The sequence below is a fragment of the Abramis brama genome (assembly GCF_963993115.1).
Source record: "Abramis brama genome assembly, chromosome: 23".
Lineage (NCBI taxonomy): Eukaryota > Metazoa > Chordata > Actinopteri > Cypriniformes > Leuciscidae > Abramis > Abramis brama.
In genome coordinates, this window is record NC_139985.1 from 1,351,249 (window position 1) to 1,374,896 (window position 23,648).

Consider the following 23,648-nt stretch of genomic DNA (forward strand, 5'->3'; position numbering starts at 1 on the left):
TTGGTAAACGCCACTACTGTTAGGTTTTTGTGAGTTTTCATTGACGTGCATTTAAGACCTCCGTCTGACTCAAATTGCAGTACTTTGTATTGTTGCAAAAGCAGGATTTCTATAGTGCGCTAAACCCTCATGCCTGTGTCCTTCAACTGTTCTCCGAGCGCTTGCTCTTGTGGACTGACAGCCTGTCTGTCGCCACTAACGTCATGCTCAGATATAAGATCTGACATGATGGACTCCAGAGGCCTAATGCTTCTGCCCGCCTCTCCGTCGCCACGGTTACCAGACAATAATAGGCCACACCCACCAGTTTAAAAACAATTCAAACATGACCAGTGACGGGAAAGGTGCTATTAGCACAAGTGTATATTCACAAAACCTCACTGAGTGACATGCAACCAAGAGCTAATAAACATGTCGAACGATTTACTCATGCAAACAGGAAATTAGCTATAATATTAATAATTAGACTCAATGCAAGTTATTCAAATAATAGAATTCCAAACATGCATTGCATGCATTAAATCTTCAATGCATCACAATCAGAATAGAACAGAACTGTATTTTCATTGGCATCAACAGATGAAACTCACTTTTTTTTTTCTATACTTTATTTATGAGTTTCAAGGCAATATTAAAACAAAGAAAACAAAGCAAAACAAAAGACAAAATCATCTTAAATAATTATACCAAAAAAAAAGGTAAATAGAAGTGTGGCTTAGCAAAACTATGAAAGTTCACAGTATGCATGATAAAAGAAAATGTAACTGAAAATGAATGCTGGAAATCAGATTAATTCTAGATCAGACAATAAAACATGTTCCATGACATATTGCTTAAAAGGGCACGCAAGCTTTATTAGACTGGTCAGACAAGCCTCTTATAGAGCGTTTAATGTTCTCTAACTTTAAGAAAAAGAGGACATTTCAAATCCGTCGTGTTGGAGTTCCTTCCATCTCGGCAATATTAATGGTTTGGCTAAGAGCATGAGGAAAGCTGCACTGAAACTCACTTCTGATGCACTCACTGTACGCTCTTGTTTTATGCCGTCCGATAACCGACCAGCACTTTATGATATGCATTTTTAATCATTCATCATATCAAATGCTCTTAGATCTCTGAAAGAGAAAGCGCCCTCGCATAACGAGCTATTAGTTATAGATCTGACTCTGTTCTTCTCAGCTCTGGTTGCACTAGTGAAGCATCTTGCATACACATTTTTAGAGAACTGTTTGATTAAGCGACACTGAACAAGGTGTGTGTGTGAGAGAGTGAGAATCTCATTCATGACATTCACATTATTATTAGATCTTCATTTTGTTACAGTATTTCAGGGCGGATGGTGAGGCATCTATTGCTGTGCTTTCCTTAGATATCAAATATAACTTTGTAAAAAAAAAAAAGTCATTTTTATTCAAGTTCTGAGAATTTGACAAAGTGAGGTTGAACTGTAATGTTGCCAACAAATAGTCGTGCTGTTAAAAATATGCAACATCTGTCAGCCAATCAGAATCAAGTATTTAGCAAGCCACAGTAATAGTGCAACAGTCCCCGCCCCCTTTTTGCTAGTTCCAGAAGTATTTTCTCCATTTATTTTTCACATAGGGATTCTAAAGTCATGAACTAAACCAAGCAGATACGAGGTGAATCAAAGCATTACAAACTTTTATTTGAGGCAAAAAACGTTTTTGAAAATCGGATAAAAAGACAAAGGACTTTAAGTGAGGGAAAGAACTACAATCCCAAGAAGCATTGCGAACAGCATAATCCAATTTAAAATGATGGAGAAATATAAATCTACTCATTTAAAAATGTTGATTATATGTGTAAAAACAATAAATATTCATTGCAAAATATGCATATCAAAATATATATACCAACATTGAAGTATTTTAAGAGCGTAGAGAGATTGACTTCATGGGAGTGGGCGGAGCTAAAGGGCTCTGCTCTCTGATTGGTGGGATTTTCTATACAGCATCATGGGTAATATAGTTTTTCACCAGAAATTCCACTATTAAACACGACTATTTTAAAAATAAGCTGAAATAATGTGGGCTGACGGCTTCAACAGAAGCAAATACCATCGATTAACAACCTCATGTCACATGCCTGTCCTGTCTTGTGTAGCACATGTGGTGTTTGTGTTCCTGTCTCTGTTTTGACCCCACCCTCCTTGTTATCTCATTATTGGTTTCATTTGTCCCACCTGTTGTTCCCTCATTATCTGCCTGATTTTTCCCTTTTATAAGTTCCTTTGTGTTTGCAGTCTTTGTCGGATCGTTGTCTTGTTTACGTCTCCCGCTCTCCTGTGAAACCCCGGTATGTGTTGTTTTTGAAGTTGTTGTTTTGTTTGTTATCATGTTTTCCCCCTTGTGGGTTTTTGTTTCATTTTATGTTTCTTTTATTTAATAAATCATTCTTTCTGCACTTGAGTCCTCTCCCTTAGTTTTCTTTAGTTAACGTGACACATAGTCCGTCTATCTTTAAAGGTTTACAAGTTATCGTTCAAAATCATTTGGAGAAAATGAATGTTTTTACACATTCAAAACACACAACAAAATTTCTAAAACCTTAATAAAAAAAAAGTAAAAACTGATTCAAAATATTAATGACAATTATAATAGTACTAAAATAACACGGCCGCCAATGGTTATACAGGAGAAAAAAAGCAATTTTAGTAAACTAGACTTAAAGGAGTGATGAACTGAGAAATCAAATTTTCCTTGAGCTTTTGACATATAAGAGGTCATCATACTATAAGAATATCCTGTAAGTTTCAGAACCGAGCGTTTCAGGAGCTATGCTCAAAACCAGGGTAGAAAATAGCCTATTACTTATTCATTTTGATGTTTTTGAATGTAAAAACCAAGCGAACTTCATAAATTGACCTCAGACAACAATTTAAAAAAATGAAAAAAGCCAGTTCATGACCCCTTTAATTTACTGTGTTTATCCAATTGATTTGCCCAATGCATTTGAATTGACAAAATTTTAAAATGTCATCTCAACTTTTGATGTCATCTCAACTTTTGGGAGTAGAAATATGACTTTCTGCCCTCAATATACAGTTCCTCTCATGGATATCTTGTTTACCCGCATCCAGTGATCAAAATGAGTTGTAGACATGACATTATATCTCTGATAAACTAAACGTGGGTCTCTTTACTCGAAGCCGGCCAATCAGATTACAGTTTTCCAGATTGAGAAGGAACGTTTCAGTTTTGAGTTGAATGTGCGTCAGGCTGAGGCTGACACTGCGAGGTCATTGATGCTGGATATTAAATCAAAATTGGTTCATGCAAGGAGCAAATTGCCTTCCAGCCTCCGAGAGAATATCTGGCTTCTCTTTTAGAGTGAAAGCGTAATGTAATGAGACTGGGAGACGGAGCGGCCGGGACGGAAGGGGACAGTATGAAACGAGAGGACGATTTGTGCCTCTGTACTACATCAAACTTTCATCAGGAATGTTAATAGAGTAAAGAGGAAGATGCTGGTGGAGGGTTTCCAGTAGATGTGCGGCTTCTGTCAGGACGCCAGCAGAGATATATCTAATTAAAACCAGAGCTGTTCATGCCAATCTGATTTAGCCTGATCTGAACTTCCTCTTTCCTGCATCAACACGGCCTTTTAGATGTCATGGAACGGAACGAAACATGATCCGCAAATGAGCAAAATTCACATAACACAGATTCTTACTTCTGTCAAACATCTGATGAATCTTGGCATCGCTCCTGCACTTTATGCTCCGACTCTCATCAGTTATTCCTTTAATTGATGCATGAGCTCAGCCCGCAAATATGACAATGGAACTCTGTGAAAGTGCATCATAATTCTCTTAAAGGTTTTTTTAATACCACAAACATGTGATATTGCTTGTTTTTCTAACATGTGTCACTAATGGAGTCACGAGCATCAGCACATCGTGACAAATTACACACAGCCATTCAGTAATGCTTCTGAAGCCGTAGTGGACTGTATAAAAATAAATAGAATATATACACACACACGTACACCCACACACACACATATATGTGTGTGTGGGTGGGTGTACGTGTGTGTATATTCTGTTTATTTATTTAGTATTGTATTTGTTGTGCCTATTTATTTATTTATGCCTATTTATTTATTTATTTATTTATCTATTTGTTTATTTATTGTATATTTTAATCGTAGTAAAAGTAGTATTTTTAATTTTTATTTAGATTGATTATATTTATATATTTTAAATTTATTATATATATTATTTATAAATGTATATATTATACATTTTAAATTCTTAGAGATTAATTAAATTATAATACAATTATATTATTATAATTATGTTATATATAATTTTATATATGATTAGAATTATATATATATATATATATATATATATATATATATATATACTGTATATATATATATTAATAGTTACTATAATAAAGTAGTATTTAATTACATTTTAATATATATATGTATTTTTTTATTTTATTGTTTATTTTTAATAGCAGTAAATTTTTATTTAGGCCTATAATTTTATAATATTTATGTATATATATATATATATATATATAAAGATTTTTTTTTTGGGTTAAATAGTAAATCAAAAATGTTTGTTTTTACTTTAATCTCCTTGTTTTTTGGTTTGAAATGCATTTATCTGAGTTTTTGCTAGTTTACCATTTATTCGTTCATGCATTCTTGCATGTTTGTGTGAGAGTTTGTAGCTCTCGTTCATCTCTTCTGACACGTACAGTACGAGATCTGTCAGCATATTCTCTGTGATGTTGACGTGTGTTTCTGATCATTGATCTGCAGAAAAGCATCTTCCAGAACCTGCTTTCAAACCCCTCCATTCATACATTATTACACACATTCTTCAGAAATGAAGAATACTTTTAAAACTGCAAGACTTTAGTTTTTGAATTATGCCCTTTATAAATGTGCTCAGAAGTTCAGTGATAATTACGTTGTATTTGAAGTATGAAGTTCATTTTTAATATTCTGTACTAATGTGCTACGATTAAATGGATCACACTCTGCTTTTGATAATGTGTGTCCGTGATGTAGTTAAAACAGTACTTTACTTGATAGGTGGCTTCACAATGTCTGCGGTCTGTGAAAGCGCTATATAAATGCAGTCCATTTACCATTTACAATGTATTCACAAGCCCATCAAATAACTTTAAAGATAAAGTGTCATATTTTAAAATCTAAAATATAGAAGCTTGTTTCCAAAACAGAATAAAACATAAAAAAGGTTATTGCGACTTTTTTAATAAAGTCGCAGTTGTGTGTTATAAAGTCAAAATTGTGTGATTAAGTCAGAATTGCGTGTTATAAAGTCAGAATTGTGTGATATTAAGTCGCAATTGCGTGTTTTAAAGTCAGAATTGCGTGTTATAAAGTCATAATTGCGTGTTATAAAGTCAGAATTGTGTGATATAAAGTCGCAATTGTGTGATATAAAGTCAGAATTGCGTGTTATAAAGTCAGAATTGTGTGATATTAAGTCGCAATTGCGTGTTATAAAGTCAGAATTGCGTGTTATAAAGTCAGAATTGCGTGTTATAAAGTCAGAATTGTGTGATATAAAGTCGCAATTGCGTGTTATAAAGTCAGAATTGTGTGATATAAAGACGCAATTGCGTGTTATAAAGTCAGAATTGTGTGATATTAAGACGCAATTGCGTGTTATAAAGTCAGAATTGTGTGATATAAAGACGCAATTGCGTGTTATAAAGTCAGAATTGTGTGATATTAAGTCGCAATTGCGTGTTATAAAGTCAGAATTGCGTGTTATAAAGTCAGAATTGCGTGTTATAAAGTCAGAATTGTGTGATATAAAGACGCAATTGCGTGTTATAAAGTCAGAATTGTGTGATATAAAGACGCAATTGCGTGTTATAAAGTCAGAATTGTGTGATATAAAGACGCAATTGTGTGTTATAAAGTCAGAATTGTGTGATATAAAGTCGCTATTGCGTGTTATAAAGTCAGAATTGTGTGATATTAAGTCACAATTGCAAGATATAAAGTCAGAATTGTGTGATATAAAGTCGCAATTGTGTGTTATAAAGTCAGAATTGTGTGATATAAAGTCACAATTGCGAGTTATAAAGTCAGAATTGTGTGATATTAAGTCACAATTGCAAGATATAAAGTCAGAATTGTGATATAAAGTCGCAATTGTGTGTTATAAAGTCAGAATTGTGTGATATAAAGTCGCTATTGTGTGTTATAAAGTCAGAATTGTGATATAAAGTCACAATTGTGTTATAAAGTCAGAGTTGTGTGATATAAGTCGCAATTGCGAGTTATAAAGTCAGAATTGTGTGTTATAAAGTCAGAATTGCGTGTTATAAAGTCAGAATTGTGTGTTATAAAGTCAGAATTGTGTGTTATAAAGTCAGAATTATTTGTTATAAAGTCAGAATTGTGTGATATCAAGTCAGAATTGTGAGATATTAAGTCGCAATTGCGAGTTATAAAGTCAGAATTGTGTGTTATAAAGTCAGAATTGCGTGTTATAAAGTCAGAATTATTTGTTATAAAGTCAGAATTGTGTGTTATAAAGTCAGAATTGTGTGATATCAAGTCACAATTGTGTGATATCAAGTCACAATTGTGTGATATAAAGTCAGAATTGTGTGTTATAAAGTCAGAATTGTGTGTTATAAAGTCAGAATTGTGTGATATCAAGTCACAATTGTGTGTTATAAAGTCAGAATTGTGAGATATAAAGTCAGAATTGTGAGATATAAAGTCAGAATTGCGAGACATAAACTCGCAATTATCTTTTAAAATGTTTTATTTTGTGGCGGAAACAAGCTTCCACACTAAAAGACCTTCTCTCCTGCAGTTAAACAAGTGAAGAGTAACTCCGTAGTTCGGACTCTTTCAAATTCAAAACATAATTTCCCCAAACACGCTCAAAGCGCTCGACCAATCACAACACACTGCTCCAGTCGACCAATCAGAGCACAGTGTGCTTTTCAGAAGGAGGGGCTTGCATAAACCTGTCTACACATGTATTAGATCATATCTGACAGATGCTTTGAGCCTAAAACCTGCATCTGGTCCTGACCCACTAACATCTGTAGCCTGTACGGTTTATTTTCTTGCTTCAGTAGAATCAGAAATGCAGTGATAATCTTAATCTGGCATTTAGAGGGTCTATAATCTCTATTCACCAATCCTGACCCCCACATACGCATCTATACCTTCACATCTATCTTACATTAGCCACTGATTACTCTGCACATAAGCTCTCACACAGAGACACAACAACAGATGCAGATCTGAGCGCGGCGGAAAGCGTTAAAATAACGTTCCGGTGCAAAACAAATTAAGCATCTGCAGCCGGTAGTTCATTTACACAGATGATCATTTGAACTCTGTTTGTAAAAATGAACTAAAGTCATGATTGCAGTAATGCAATATGGCTCATATTAATTTGTCATTTGTGCTGTGCAGAAAAACACTTCTCTCTGCTCCTCAAATACATGAAACATTAACCTTGAGTAAAGAAAACACTGTACTTATATTTAACCCTCTGGTGCTCCTCGTGTTGGTAAAAAAAATTTCAATGAAATTAATGTACTATATTTTAGTTCGATAATGTTTTTTATTTAATATTTTGTATTTTTAGGGGATTTTATGCTACTAAATTATATTTACACTGTATTTATAATCCATTTATTCACTTTTTGAGCATAGACCTGAAAATTAAATTTCCAACTTAAACTGTGGTAAATCTTGAATGCTTTAGATTTCAGTTTGATCTCTTTTCAAAGACGACACTTGGCAGATTATTGCTGAAGTGAACAAAACTTTTAAAAAGTTACAGAAATTTATGTTTATTGTTATGAAAAAATGTGCAAAAATACTATTTACTGTTACTATAGTAATACTAACAAAAACATGTTTTACTCTAAAATGGTGAGAAAATCAAAGCCATAAATCTAAACAAGTTGTGTTCAAAATTTGAGCCTGATATCTCAAAAAATGAGCTTTCATTTCATTTGGAAATTAATTTCCAATGCGTTAATTTTTGACCGCGAGAAGCACAAGTGTGACTATTTTCTTTCTGGAGCATTTAACCTGTTCAAATCATGTAGATGAATTTATTTTATGTGTGTGTTCACATAGAAAGTGCCAAAACCTTTAGCAAGTTTCGTACCATTCCGATGAAGAATAAAAAAAAAAATTAAGTTCCAGTCGTTTATTTACCCTGCATTGCAAACAAGCATAGACGTTCCAGACTGCATTCACAGTAGAGGAGGGGCGGAGTTATGAGGTTTGACTGACAGTTTGAGCAGCCAATGGAGTTTCGAGGTTCAGTCACAAGCTCTTTTGAATACTTTTCATTGGTTAGATATATGCAAAACCCACGTATATACGTAAAAGGTGACCAGTAGTAATGATTTATGGGGGAAAATGAAGATACAAGGTTCCGGCCTGATTTATAATTTAAAATAGTTCCTTCAAGCAAAGCAACAACACTGTGTTCAGTGAAGGCCAGAATCTGAGTGCCATGTGAACAATGGGGTACAGAAATAGGTCAAAGCACCAGGGGGTTTACTTTCCTTTAATTAAGAGGGGTTTACACGCGGGTCGTCTCTGCATATGGGCCTAAACCACAGAAGAATCATCTGCCAGTGGATTAAATAAGGTCATGGCAATGCACTGGATGTCTGCATTAAAAAACGAGAGATTTTTCACAAACGTGCATTATGCTGTCAGGAGGTTGATTATGGTTTTTATGCTTTTTTTATGGCAGTCAGTCATATTAAACACCAGACCATTTCTCTCCCGTGTGAATTTATGTGCGTATTTAGAGAGATTCCGAGAAAAATAAAACATTAGGAAACGGTGAATAATGCGTCTGAAATCCACTAACATCATTATTATGTAAATGTGACGCTATGAACAAACTATAAAGCAGAGAGGCTGATGGGAAATGCAGAAAATCTTTTGGTGCAGGTATTTGCATATATGAGCTGGTTATGGATTATTGCTGATAAATGAATCAGTATTGAAGTTTATCGATCATACAAGGAAAATTATCACAGCTTCTTTTAAAAATAATGTTAGAATACTGCATTACTCATTATAAAAATTAACAAATCATATTATATTGTTATTGAATGATCACGTTGAAGCTATTCATGGGGAAATATCTTTTAAAATATTTAACTCTTCTATCAAATTTATTTAAAATATTTGATGAAATGTTTTTTTGTGTGTGCATCAGATCAGTATTTATTTGGCATAAAACTTTGAGAATCTTGATCAGACTCACAGTATCAAACTGATATTTCACTACACAGAAGAAAATGTGAAATGCTGCACTGGAAAAAATATATTTTTCTGAATAAATTGATTCGCTAAAATTAATTAGACTTTTTCTACTGTAAACCCTAACGCTCAAAATAATTGGTTTGAGTAGGGCAAACTCAAATTAAACAAATTAGTTAAAGGTAGGGTATGGGATTTGCAAAACGGCCAGCAGATTTTGAAAATACACAACTCAAATGGTCCTACCTTCTTTCCTCCAACGCTGGCCCTGACTCCACCCGTGTGTGTGTGTGTGCGAGGGGGATGGGGGGAGGGGGGTATGGTACGACCGTTTGATTGACGAACTTACTGTCCAATGATTCTAGGTGGTCTTGGAAATGATTGGCTGGAGTTTTTCGAGTCCTGCCTGTTCCACAGATGATTAAATTGCTTAATTTTCATTTCAGTGCTTCTAACTCAGTGGCTGTAAGTGGGTTAGGAATAGGATTTCAAGTGATTTTGAAAAAAATGGACAAAAAAGAGAATCACAAACCCCACCTTTAAATTTATCTGACTTATTACACTACCATAACCCACCCAGGTCACTTAGGTCTAGTAACCTGGATTGCTCTCTGTGCGTAGATCTGAAACATCGAGGTGACCGAGCTTTTGCAGTAGCAGGCCCCAAATTATTGAATAGCCTACCACTATCAGTCAGAACAGTTTCGTCATTTGCCACTTTCAAATCAAAGCTTAAAAAACACTTTCTTAATGTGGATCCTTAATGCACTTTCTTAACCTTCAAATGTACTATATTTAATGTATTATTTATTCTATTGCTTGTAATTGTATCGATTGCTCTTGCAATTCTATTATATTGTATTGCCCTTGTACTGATTATTCTGTCCTGTTCAGCACTTTGGTCAACCATAGGTTGTTTTTAAATGTGCTTTACAAATAAATAATGAATGAATGAATGAATAAATCAAATTAACTTTCATGAGTATTCAGAACTTTCTTTTGAGTTCACGAAACTGACACTTTTTAAGTAATCTAAATTGTTCAATTGTTGAGTTTTATGAACTTAAATTTAGACAAACTTACCAGCATGCTTTGCCATGACACTCAAAAGTGAGGGTGAATGCTAAAATTAAGTGTTATATTATGGGGGTTTTTGTGCAAAATTTAATGTGAAATGAGAGATTTAGTAGTGTTTAATGCTTTGCTATGCTAATTTAGAAGAGTTTCTGTTATGTCGGGTTTGAATATGCAAAATGTTCAAGTTAAGAGCCATTAAAATGTATGAGTACAAAATTTAAATCTGCCAGTTCTGCTAACTTAAACTTGAACTTCAACTTCTTAACTTAAATTTGATGTATAACTCGCAATTTCGACTTTATATCTCGCAATTCTGACTTTATATCGCGCAATTCTGACTTTATATCTCGCAATTCTGACTTTATATCTCGCAATTCTGACTTTATATCTCGCAATTTCGACTTTATATCTCGCAATTCTGACTTTATAACTCGCAATTCTGACTTTATATCATGCAATTCTGACTTTATAACTCACAATTCTGACTTTATAACTCGCAATTTCGACTTTATATCTCGCAATTCTGACTTTATAACTCGCAATTCTGACTTTATATCATGCAATTCTGACTTTATAACTCACAATTCTGACTTTATATCTCGCAATTGCGACTTTATAACACACAATTCTGACTTTATATCACGCAATTGTGACTTTATATCTCGCAATTCTGACTTTATATCTCACAATTCTGACTTTATATCTCGCAATTTCGACTTTATATCTCGCAATTCTGACTTTATATCTCGCAATTTCGACTTTATATCTCACAATTCTGACTTTATAACTCGCAATTCTGACTTTATATCACGCAATTCTGACTTTATAACACGCAATTCTGACTTTATATCTCGCAATTCTGACTTTATAACACGCAATTCTGACTTTATATCATGCAATTCTGACTTTATAACTCGCAATTTCGACTTTATATCTCGCAATTCTGACTTTATAACTCACAATTCTGACTTTATATCACGCAATTCTGACTTTATATCTCGCAATTCTGACTTTATATCTCACAATTCTGACTTTATATCTCGCAATTTCGACTTTATATCTCGCAATTCTGACTTTATATCTCGCAATTGCGACTTTATAACACACAATTCTGACTTTATATCACGCAATTGTGACTTTATATCTCGCAATTCTGACTTTATATCTCACAATTCTGACTTTATATCTCGCAATTTCGACTTTATATCTCGCAATTCTGACTTTATATCTCGCAATTTCGACTTTATATCTCACAATTCTGACTTTATAACTCGCAATTCTGACTTTATATCACGCAATTCTGACTTTATAACACGCAATTCTGACTTTATATCTCGCAATTCTGACTTTATAACTCGCAATTCTGACTTTATATCATGCAATTCTGACTTTATAACTCGCAATTTCGACTTTATATCTCGCAATTCTGACTTTATAACTCACAATTCTGACTTTATATCACGCAATTCTGACTTTATATCTCACAATTCTGACTTTATAACTCGCAATTGCGACTTTATAACTCGCAATTGCGACTTTATAACACACAATTCTGACTTTATATCTCGCAATTCTGACTTTATAACTTGCAATTCTGACTTTATAACACGCAATTCTGACTTTATAACACGCAATTCTGACTTTATATCTCGCAATTCTGACTTTATAACACGCAATTCTGACTTTATATCTCGCAATTCTGACTTTATAACTCGCAATTCTGACTTTATAACTCGCAATTCTGACTTTATAACACACAATTCTGACTTTATATCAGACAATTCTGACTTTATAACACACAATTCTGACTTTATAACTCGCAATTCTGACTTTATATCACGCAATTCTGACTTTATAACTCGCAATTCTGACTTTATAACTCGCAATTGCGACTTTATATCACGCAGTTCTGACTTTTTATTTTTAAAAGTCAGAATTGTGAGATGTAAACTCGCAATTACCTTTTTTATCTTTTAGCCTACTCTGTGGTGAAAACAGGCTTTCATACCTATCAGCTTTACATATGGCCTACGGTATCTATTAATCTCTCTTACAACAGCAGACAATAACCAGTAGTGAATAGGTCACAAAGTTTGATATGACTAACTAAACAAACTAAGGCAGAACAGCAAGCCGCTTTGTGATTCAAGTTCTGGATGCTGTTTGTGTCATTGTGTTTTTGGCTCCATTCCTGCTTTGACAACAGCTATTATGTCTTAAAACGGATCCGGAAAGCTTTCACAGGCCCATCATCATCTTCACTTATTCCGAGGCAGCGAGAGATATATAGTAGGAAACGGGAACGAAATCAGCAACATAATCCGGACGAGGATCAAAAGGCTTGGACCGGATTATTTTCTATTGCATCACGGGCCTGAAAGACCTGTTAGATCAAAGGCCGAGATTTTTGGAAGGAGAATGATATGTGAATGCATTATTGAAATGCGGAGACAGGAGTGAGAAGATGAAGACGGATCCGGTGTCATAACGGGAACGGTGGCCGGTCCGTGACGGAGAAACCCGATCCCGAGCTCCATTGTGCGACCGCGTTTGTTTGGATTCAAAGCATAGGAGGAACTATAAGAGCGATCTGGTAACAGGATCAGCCCATGACTGATAGTAATTACTTGCTGTCTACGCGTTTAATAATTGAAAGTAATTTCAGATCCAGCACTTTCCAAAGGAAGAGAATGGCACGCTGTCAAACACTCAATACCAACTGTGCTGTTCATAAAATCAAAATAGACAATTCTTGTTTTTCCATGAAATATTACCGTAGGCCTATTTATTATAAATGACTTTTCTGTGCACGTAATTTTCATGTGCCTCGTAATCTTGAATCAGAATAACAGCGACATCTCTTCTCTTCTCTGATGACGTGGGCGGAGGAACCTGTCACTCACATGAGATCCACCAATAGCAAACCACAACCGTCCAATCAATTGCCCACAGACACAATCAAGCCCCGCCCTACAGTTTTTCTCATCCGAGAAGTGTTTCACTAAATAGGGAAGAAATCCTATCAACTCCTATTTCATGCAAACTTTAAAGTCCCCCTGTGGTGAAAATCCAGCTTTTAATGTTGTTTATGTGTCTGTGTGGTGTTTTTAACATGCTTTAAGACAAACCATGTGTAAATTCATAAGTCGACAGCATTGCTGAGTATTTCCTCCTTAAAACTGCAGTGAACCAAAGACAGTCTCAAAAACACGCTTTGAAATCGCTGGTGTTTCTGACTTCACAAACTACCTTGTAACCAATCAGATCAACGTGTGATCGTCAACCAGTGGATCTCTGAGCTGAGTGAGTGAGTGAGTGGAGGCGGGGCTCATTTGCATATTCATAGAACCGCGCATACTAAATGAGGCAAGGGTGTCGAGTTACACTCAAGATATTTTAAGGCATGAAGACATTATTTTTCCAAGGAAAAAACATTTAAATATGTAATTTTTATGATCAAAGATGATTTTTAAGGGATAAAATTATTGACTACAGGGGGACTTTAAACACAACAGAACGAGACGCCCATCTAAATCTGCTTAGCCTGACACCAAATCCTCAAATTAATATTTGTAAAAGAACCATCACATATCTGCTCTATAAAAACATCAGTAGATGAAATGTAATGAAATAATAACAAGGCTGTTTGCAGTTCCCCGTGTCTGACCCGACAGAGCCAAGAAAAGCAGAGCAGACATCAGAGGATTGTGTGCGTTATGAGGTCAGGGCGATGTCATTTCCTGTGTTTGCACCTTACACTTCAACATGTTACAATATACGCAAACTGACAGTTATGAGCAAGAAGGCAACACAGGTGTTTAAATATGTAAAATAATTACTTTCTTAATGTTCTCAGTCTTTTTGGAACATGATTCACCAGGGTTGCCAAGTCTGTGGTTTTCCCGCAGAATTGGGCTACCTGTGTCCCCCTGTGTTGAAAATCAAGGATTTAATGTTGTTTATATGTCCATGTGGTGTTTTTAATATGCTTTAAAACAAACCATGTGTAAATTCATAAGTCGACACCATTGCTGAGTATTTTCTCCGGTGTTTCTGATGTCACAAACTACCTTGTAACCAATCAGATCAACGTGTGATCGTCAACGAGTGGATCTCTGAGTGAGTGAGTGGAGGTGGGGCTCATTTGCATATTCATAGAACCGTGCATACTAAATGAGGCATGGGTGTCGAGTTACAGGGAAAAATACATTGAGATGTTACATTCTAACAATGAACTGTGCTGGATGATGTGTTTTGTGAGGACTAATACTAATATACAGTGAATTGTGTGTAGCCTAATGCAGAAAGTGCATGCATATTTTAGGAATGGGAGGCATATTTTGAGTTTTAATATTTGGGATAGGGCTGATTTTTATCTACTTTTGTTTTGACCACATTGAGCTGGTTTTGTTACGCAGACCTGGCAACCCTGCCAACTTTCCCGACCTTCATTTCCACTTTGCAGATGCATTTGACTGTGACTTTTGAATTGTGGCAGAATCGTCGCACCTCATAATCTGTAAAGTAAAATCTGCGGGCATTGAGGCAATGAGTCAATTTGAATCACATTTCATCTGCAAAGTAGATGGTTATCGTGTTATGTGGAATGATTAACAGTGTCAAGAGTCTTCGGAAACATGTTGGTCAGGTTTTCGGGAAGCTCATTGCCAAGATTGGAGAAAATGATACAAGCATACCAACTCATTTTTAACAAGAAAAATGATAGTAATTGTGCTTTAAACACTATAAGCCCAATGGACAACAGAACCTGAGTTACATTTCTAACAGCCTTTTTTGGTAGCCGCACATTTCATTTCAAGCAGCAATCAGAGCGAGAGCTGGAGCAGGACGGGAATAACGTGTATTTTATTAATCAGAGGCTGTTTGTTGTGCGTCTCTCACAGGTTCTCCATCATCACCACACGCAATCAGGCCCTTCGTCTCCAGGCTAATGTTCTGTTTGTGTTGGTCTCGGTCGAGCGCCGTGAGACACACACACACTCGTCTGGCCAGGTGGGAAAGCGGAGAGGAAAGCCGATTGTACACTGGAGGAGTGAGAACATACACACATACTTATAGAGTGACATAAGTAATCAAGCTCAGATTAAATGTGACCCGACCGTACCCCATCATAGTGAACATATTGAATAACAGAAGAGGAGAGAAAAAAATGTGTGTTATACAGGCTGTACTCTTGCATAATATGCATTTAGTGTACGTACACTATAGTAGAAATGCATATTATGCAAGAGTACCTCTATAACACACTTTTTAACATAATTGTTAAAAAGTGTAAAAAATTATATGATCAATAAGTTATGACAACATATGTTTTTATATTGCTCATACTCATCAAAATAAGTTAAGCAATTTATAACTTTTTTTTATAGTTATACAAGATTCAACTCATTTTTTTTGTCATTTAATGTAATTTAAGTTGAAATGACTTAAAAATCCAAGTTGTACACTGTAAAAAGTGATCAGTTGACTTAACTTTAATTGAGGAAACCTGTTACCTTAAAATTATTAAGTAAACAAACTTCATGCTTAATCAAAAAAAATTAAGTAATGTGGAATTGTCAAGTTCACATAACTTAATTTTTTCAATTAAGCATTAAGTTTATTTACTTAAAAAAATTGAGTAAACCCGTTGCCTTAAAATGATTAAGTAAGTGAACTAAACACTTTTTACAGTGAAAAATTGAAGGCAGCAATTTTTTTTACAGTGTACAATATTACAGAATAATTTTGTTTTAATGCATTTAGATGTGTTTATTGAATCAGCGCTGTGGTGTTTGCTAAATAAAGCATCATTGTTGCTCATATTTAGGTGATTTAAACAAACCTTTAACGCTATTAAACTTCAGTTTGTGCTGCAAACATCAAATCCTGCGGCGGCTTTTCTAACTAATTCACTTCACTTGGTAGACCATAAAACGGACAAAAAAACATGCAACGATTGAGATGCAAGATCTTAGGTTAGATTCCCTGGAAATGCGTCAACAGATCAAATGTATACCTTGAATGCAATGTAAGTCACTTTGGATAAAAGCGTCTGCTGAATGCATAGATGTAATCACCTAAAAACACACTAAAAACACTCAGATCACCTTAGCAAACACATAGCATCATGATGTTGAGTTTTGCACATGCACTTGGTTCTTCTCACTGCAAGTGACATAATATGACAGAACTCGAATGTTCCCTTTATAATCAAAGCTGTTTAAACTGCTCTTTATACTGTTTATATGACTGAACTCAGTCATCAAAATATTGTGTTGAGAGTTCACTTTGAACTGGAATAATCTGAGTTTAACTTTGTGCAAATGAGTTGCTCACACTCTAGTCAACTCAATTCGTCAACTCTCATTAAACATGAATGATCAGTCACTTTAAATCACGGCCAATGTGAACACTCGCTTAGGTTTGGTTATAGTGCTGCCTTGTAAAAAAAATTAGAAGTTGTAAATAATTGGAGATTATTCTAGTGTTTTTCAAGATTTTTAAACTTCTAATTTTTTTTTCTTCATAAGTTTTTTTTTTTTTTTTCAGTAAAAAATATCTAAACATTCTTAAATCAAGATTCATCATCATCATTTACTTGAAATGCAAAATGACTTCAGATATATTAAGTCTTGTTTTCTGAAAAAAACCATCAAAATTAAGCAAGTTTATACTTGCAACTAACAATATCTTCCATTGGGGTCAGAAAAATCAACTTAATTCAACGATAAAACTACATTATTTTTCTGACCGCATTGGCAGATATTTGTTCTTGTTTTAAGCATAAACTTGATACATTTTTCATAAAACAAGAAGTCATTTTGCTTCTCAAGTAATTGGATCTTGATTTAAGAATGTTTAGATATTTTTAAGACAAAAATACAAAGAAAATACTAGCAATTTTTGAGTGAAAATAGTTTTTTTTTTCAGTGAATGTAATGCATTTGCATCTATGCATTTGCCAAATGCTCTTATCTGAAGCAATCTACAATATATTTGGGGAATATATTATATAGAAATCCCGAACCCATGACATTGGCATTGCTAACACCACCAATTTATGCACTATAAGTTGCTTGATCTTGACCCGCAGATGAAAATGTTCTCTGGTGGAGTTCGGTCTGGTTTCTGAACACATGTTGCTGGTGAAGTAAGCAGCTTAAGCGGTGAACCTGACCTCAGGTGACAGGCCCTACTCGCAACCTGTGCACCGCAAAGCCTCGATACATTATCTGTCCTCTGGCTTCTCGTGGTTTTAAATGACTGCTTTCCATTGTGAGTGTTTCAGAGAGTTCCAGAGAGAGAAAGGGAAAAATGAAACCGAACTGGTTTTTGGAATAATAGAAGTGGCGTGTGGCCATGGCTGTTTTTTAGAGAGCTGAATGGTGTTCCACTAGTGACGACAAGCTAAACACACACTCCCGATCTGACCTCTGCGATGGGTCGGGACACTGGAGAAAACATCCCATTGGTCCGACACAAAGAGGGAGATTAAAAAAGGACAGGCCGAGATGCCAATCACACCACAACAAAAAGACTACTCATGTTTTGATGACTTATGCAATACAGTTCTGTGTTGCATTTCGATAACAGCAGAATTTGTGTAAACAAGTTTGTGGCTTGGCTTCTGATAAGACGTTTTCTCGATAACCCTTCGGATTTTATCTCTTACTAAGAAAAATTCAATGCTATGTGTAGACATTTCAAGACAGGCGCACTTCAACTTGTAAACAGTGTAGACGAGATCAAATCAAACATTGAGATGGTATTTGAATTCGCATAATGATTTAGATTCCCCAAGAACAATATCTTGATAAATTGACTGTGCATATTTATGCGTTCCAGTCGATTTATGTCAGTCGAGTCATGCAATAATACAAAATAAAAAAACACCACCAGTTTAGTTGCTAATGCATGAAAAAACATCATATCCAAGCTATTAATAAGAAAATAAAGCACTTTAATGTTCATGAATTCTTTGCTTGCACATCAGAGAAACAAGATCTGAGAAATGCTGCATTAGCTTCTTTGAAAAAAAGTGCACAAATGTTAAGAATTCATCACAAACCAGTTGGAGAAACCAAGACATTTTGGGGCTCAAGAGATTCATTGCACACCAGACTAGTATCCTACAGAAAACACAACTTCTGCAAATCACTGAGAAATCAACGTGGCATTAATTTCTCACGGTGATGACAAACATGAGGAGCATTACATCTGAACGGGAACCATTGGGAGAACGACGTTCCTGTAGATTAATGCAAAGACAGGCATATAAAAGAGCTTTGACGAGAATTTGACACAACACACTGCTGAGGGCACCATTGTAAGATACATTAAAAGCATGTTGGGCAGCAAATGCAAAGAGCAAAATCTTTATATTTTGCAGCGATCTTCTCAATATATATATATATATTTATAGAGTTCATCATAGTTATAAAACATACTGTATGCACAATATATACAATATATCTTCACTTCTTAAGAGATGCACAAAACACATTGTAAACAGAATAGTTTGGGCAGTCTTTTGCTGAGCAGGCAAGTGTCATATGTTTGAAATCTCCATTGGGATCTTGTCCACCATTTCATGGTTGAGTTTTAAAGGAATCTCAATTTCTGACCTCTTCTTTTTCGTCTTTCTTTTCTTGCAGCAGATAAACGTCACCAATGACACGACGGTCAGAAACAGTCCGAGGCAAGTCACCGTAAGCGCAAGCAATACCATCATCAACTCGCCACACGGATTTGGCACTCGTTCTCCTTCCCTCCCTTCCTTAACCGGAGGATCCTCACCATGATTGATATCTACCGCTCTGGGCAATAAGCTTTGAATGAGCGTCTCATTGCTAACCGTTTCATTCACAAACAGGTTGACCAGTACAGTAGAGTACAGTTCTGGCTGACCGTGATCCCTCACTTTGACCCACAAACTGTAAAGACCTCGATTGTTCAAGGCTTTCCTCAAGGTGATGTTTCCCGTGTACGGGTCGATATCAAACGATCCCGGTTCTCCGTCAGTTCTCTTGATGATGCTGTAAGCGATAACAGCATTCATTCCCGTGTCCCGGTCCACCGCGTAGACCTCTGTTATCGACGTTCCTGGAAGCGTGTTGGGAAGCACCAGCATGAACGATTGGTTGGACTGAGGGAAAAGAACAGTGGGAGGGTTATCGTTCACATCTAGGAGGAGAACGGTCACCATTGTGACGCAAGAAAGAGCCGGTTCGCCTCCATCGATAGCCTCGATCCACACATAGTACGTTCCCTGCTGTTCCCGATCCAAAGGGGTTTTGGCGCGTAACGCGCCTCGTCCGGTGTCAATCACGAAGATGTCACTCCCGTTTAGGATTGACAACGCCACCCAGCCGTTTTCCCCAGCATCCGCATCTGTAACCGTAAGCACACCAATCTCCCCGAATCCTGGAAAGTTTTCCGGCACGAAGAAAGTAAAGTCCTTGTTGATAAACCGAGGGCTGTTGTCATTGCGATCCCGCACGGTTATAATCACAGTGGCGATTGACTCTCTTCTCGGCGTCCCACGGTCGACGGCTCGCACCATGAATCGGTACGTCTCCTTTTCCTCGCGGTCAAGAGAAGTGGACACCGACAAAACCCCGGTTGACTTATCCAAGGCAAAAATGGTGGGAGCGTCGGCACCGAGTAGATAATAAACCTGACCTCTGCTTTCACTGTCCGCGTCGCTCGCCTGAAGCTGAACGAGGAACGTGTTCGGTGGGTTGTTCTCCTCCACTGTGATCTCGACGAAGGATTGCTTGAAAACCGGAGCGTTGTCGTTAACGTCCAACACATGGACCTTAACCACGGTATTAACTACTAATCCGTAAGCATTACGAACCACAACGACCAGTTCATAATCCTGTTGCTGCTCATAATCCAGTGGTTCGGTGGTCTCAAGCAAGTACTCGTTTTTAAAGCGCTCGTAAGGTACGAGCCGAAATGGACCTGTAGTTTCTAGAAAACACTCTATCTTCGGTTGTGGCTCTGTGTTCTTGATGGTAAAAAAAGCAATTGGTGAAAACGGTGGCTCTGATTCACTTAGACTGACAACACCGTCTTTCTCGAACGCGATGTAACGTGGCAGAACAGCCGGAGGTCCGGAAAGCTGTCGGATAACATGAACGGTGACCGTTGCGACTTCTGGAATACACGTCGGCCCATTAGCCAGTACGATTAGTTTGTAGAGCTTTCCGGTGTTGTTGTCTATCTTCCCAGCTAGCTTAAGAAGTCCAGTGATTGTATCCAAATGAAACAGGTTTCTGCTTTCTTGGGTGACCCGTTCGCTGAAGGAATACGTGATTAAGGCGTTTTCCCCCTCGTCTGGGTCGTAGGCTTGCAGACGAGCCAACTGCATGCCTTTAGTGGCGTTTCCGTAAAGAGTAACGTTCACTTGCGACTCTGTAAACTTAGGGCAGTTGTCGTTGACGTCAGTAATGATAATCCTCAGAGTGGCAGTGCCTAAAAGTGGCGGAGTTCCTCCGTCCTCAGCGATAATATCAGTCACGTACTCCGCTTGGGTTTCTCTATCAAGATTCTCGGTTATTATGAGGAACGGCGTCAGCTCTCCGCCTTCGTTCTCCTCTACGTCTAACGTGAAAAACCCATAGTCGTTAACAAGCCAGTACGTTTGAACACTGTGAATCCCGATGTCTGGATCCACTGCTGATTGCTCAACTGCGAACCTGGCGTTAACAGGAGCGTTTTCCGGGACGAAAACCCTGATTTCGTCAACGGGGAAATGCGGACGGTTGTCGTTGACATCCTCGATTATGATTTTAATCTTAACCAGCTGAAAGTATTGCTGAGGAAGGATTAGCACGTCTAGGAAGATTGCGCAGCCTTGGCCCTCGTGGGACTCGGCACACAGAGTCTCTCGGTCGATCTCCACGGCTGACGTGAAAAGCTCCCCCGTCGTGTTGTTCAGAGTCACGTACTGCTGGCTGCTCGTCTTCTGCTCCAGACTGAACGAGCGAGAGGGATCACTGGAAAGACCCAAGTTTAAGTCCGCAGCGATAGACCCAATGAGTGTCCCTTTAGATAATCCTTCTTTTATCTTATAGATGAGGTGACTGAAATTTGAAGAGCAGGAGAGAGGAGCGGTGTACAAGAGGAGAATGAACAAACCCTGAAAATAAACAACAAAAAGTGTTTAGTATATAAGTAAAAAAGCATCACTTTAAAATCAAATGGAATACATAATAATCAAAAAAGCAATGCAGATTAATTATGCATTAGGCACAGTTTGACATTTTATGTGGAGAGGGTTGGACTAAAGCAACGTCCACACTAATATATGAATATTTACCCAATTATTTACCATGGTAAACATAATTTATATAGTTATTTTACTACTGAAAGAATATTGTTATATAAATCTCTTTGAAACAGTGTTCAATGCTTATAGAATATTTCTCTCAGTTTGATTAATTTGGTCATGACAGTGGTGGTAACAGTTTTAAATAATAACAAATGTTTTTCGACAGAAACTATGATTATTAAAAATGTTTTTAATGAACATGCAAACTAAATAATAATACTTTATGCTCACAAAACTAATTTATGTTAACACACACACACACACACACACACACACACACACTCACTCACTCACTCTCACACACACACACACACACTCACACTCACTCACTCATTCACTCTCTCTCTCTCACACACACACACACACTCACACTCACTCACTCTCTCTCTCACACACACACACACACTCACACTCACTCACTCTCTCTCTCACACACACACACACACACAAATCTTTATAAAAATCCATCAAAATACTTATTAGACTTTGATTCATATACATATAGAATTGATATAAGTATTAGGATGGATTTGGATTATATAAAAAAATCTTGGATTAAAGATATATATATAATCCAAAATCCTAACATCCATTCAAAAACTTATTAGACTTTGATTCATATACATATAGAATTGATATAAGTATTAGGATGCATTTGGATTATATAAAAATCCTGAATTAAAGATATTATTAAAAAATATCAAAGATACTATTAAGAGAATTTGATGTCATGAAAATTCAGTTTTCCATGAATGTAAGAAACTTACCCATAACTCTCTTTTGCTGCGAAGGCATGTTCCTCTGTTAGTGTTCCACATGTTTCCCGTTCAGTGTTGGCGTCACAGGGAACGGGAGCGGGATGAGTTCACAGTAACAGCCGCATTATGAGCGCCTGTGAGCGGCTGATTCCTCGCTCGCTGCCCGATGCGCGACTGACGCGCGACTGACGCGCTCTACTCATTCATCTGACCGATACACTCCGACACGCCCACCGCATGCTAATGAGCTCCGGCGCGACCAATCAGCGTGGGAGGAGGAGGAGGGCCGTCTAGGAAGAACTTATTTGCATGTCAAATCATTTTTTTTTTTTTTTTTAACGTTTGGAATAGTTTTAGTCTGAATGATTTATTATTTTGTGGTTAGGAAAACACCAGCATGACAGGAATGTAGATTATCTTTTCAACACTTTGGAATTCATTTAACATTATATAATATAATATAATATAATATAATCATTTGATGTAAATTGCTTGTGCTTTTCCTCATTTGTAAGTCACTGGATAAAGCAGCTGCTAACAATCATAAATGTGATGTGTATGATTATAGTGTTCACTGATAAAGTAAATTATTTGGATTCTGCATAGAATGCTAAAGAACCTTTTTGACTGTAAAGGGTTCTTGAGGTAATATTTATTTTTTTTACTATAGAGAGTAAAAAGTTTTGATGTTTCATTAGGTTCTTCAGATCAGTATTTTTAAGAGCACACCATAATATCTGCACCACAACTGTGCAACCCTAGAGAAAAGGATATTAATATGCATGAGTATTATTCCATGTATCAGACAGCACAGATGATCAATACTGCATGTACAGATCAATACTGCAGTAACTAAATAATAAGTTCCCGATGGAAGGAAAGCAAGTACGCTTCTACAGGCCTGCGGTTGAGATTACATTAACACTCAGCTATACATTAACAAGCTCATAGTAAATATGAGTCACTTTCTTGATGAACAATTATTGTAGAACTAAACACTTGCTTATTTGCTGCATCTTTTTTTTTTTTTTACCCTATAGTGGTTTTTCCTTGCCTTCCACTTCATGTGATCATGTGAGGATTAGTGTTAAAGAATACATGATGAAGCATCAGCGTAACCTTCACCAAATCAACTTCTCTTAATCTGAGCATTTTTAACCACATCAACAGATGCTGAAGTGATTGAGAACATA

General features: G+C 36.5%; 1 protein-coding gene across 1 annotated transcript; it reads right to left on the reverse strand.

The window, feature by feature from the left end:
* Positions 1-18,302: 18,302 nt before the first annotated feature.
* On the reverse strand, positions 18,303-23,000 carry pcdh20 (protocadherin 20). The gene is made up of 2 exons (XM_084101743.1): positions 22,465-23,000; positions 18,303-21,505 (listed from the first exon to the last, which is right to left on the reverse strand). Exons 1-2 carry the CDS (start codon positions 22,513-22,515, stop codon positions 18,908-18,910), a joined length of 2,649 nt encoding a protein of 882 aa, XP_083957869.1. The 5' UTR covers positions 22,516-23,000; the 3' UTR covers positions 18,303-18,907.
* Between the last annotated feature and the right edge of the window lie 648 nt (positions 23,001-23,648).

Bases quoted from the DNA above. Each gene is read 5' to 3' on its own strand.
- pcdh20 (XM_084101743.1), bottom strand. From the start codon at position 22,515: ATGTGGAACACTAACAGAGGAACATGCCTTCGCAGCAAAAGAGAGTTA. The intron at 21,506-22,464 runs GTAAGTTTCTTA...GTTTATTTTCAG, and splicing joins GCAGCAAAAGAGAGTTATGG to GGTTTGTTCATTCTCCTCTT.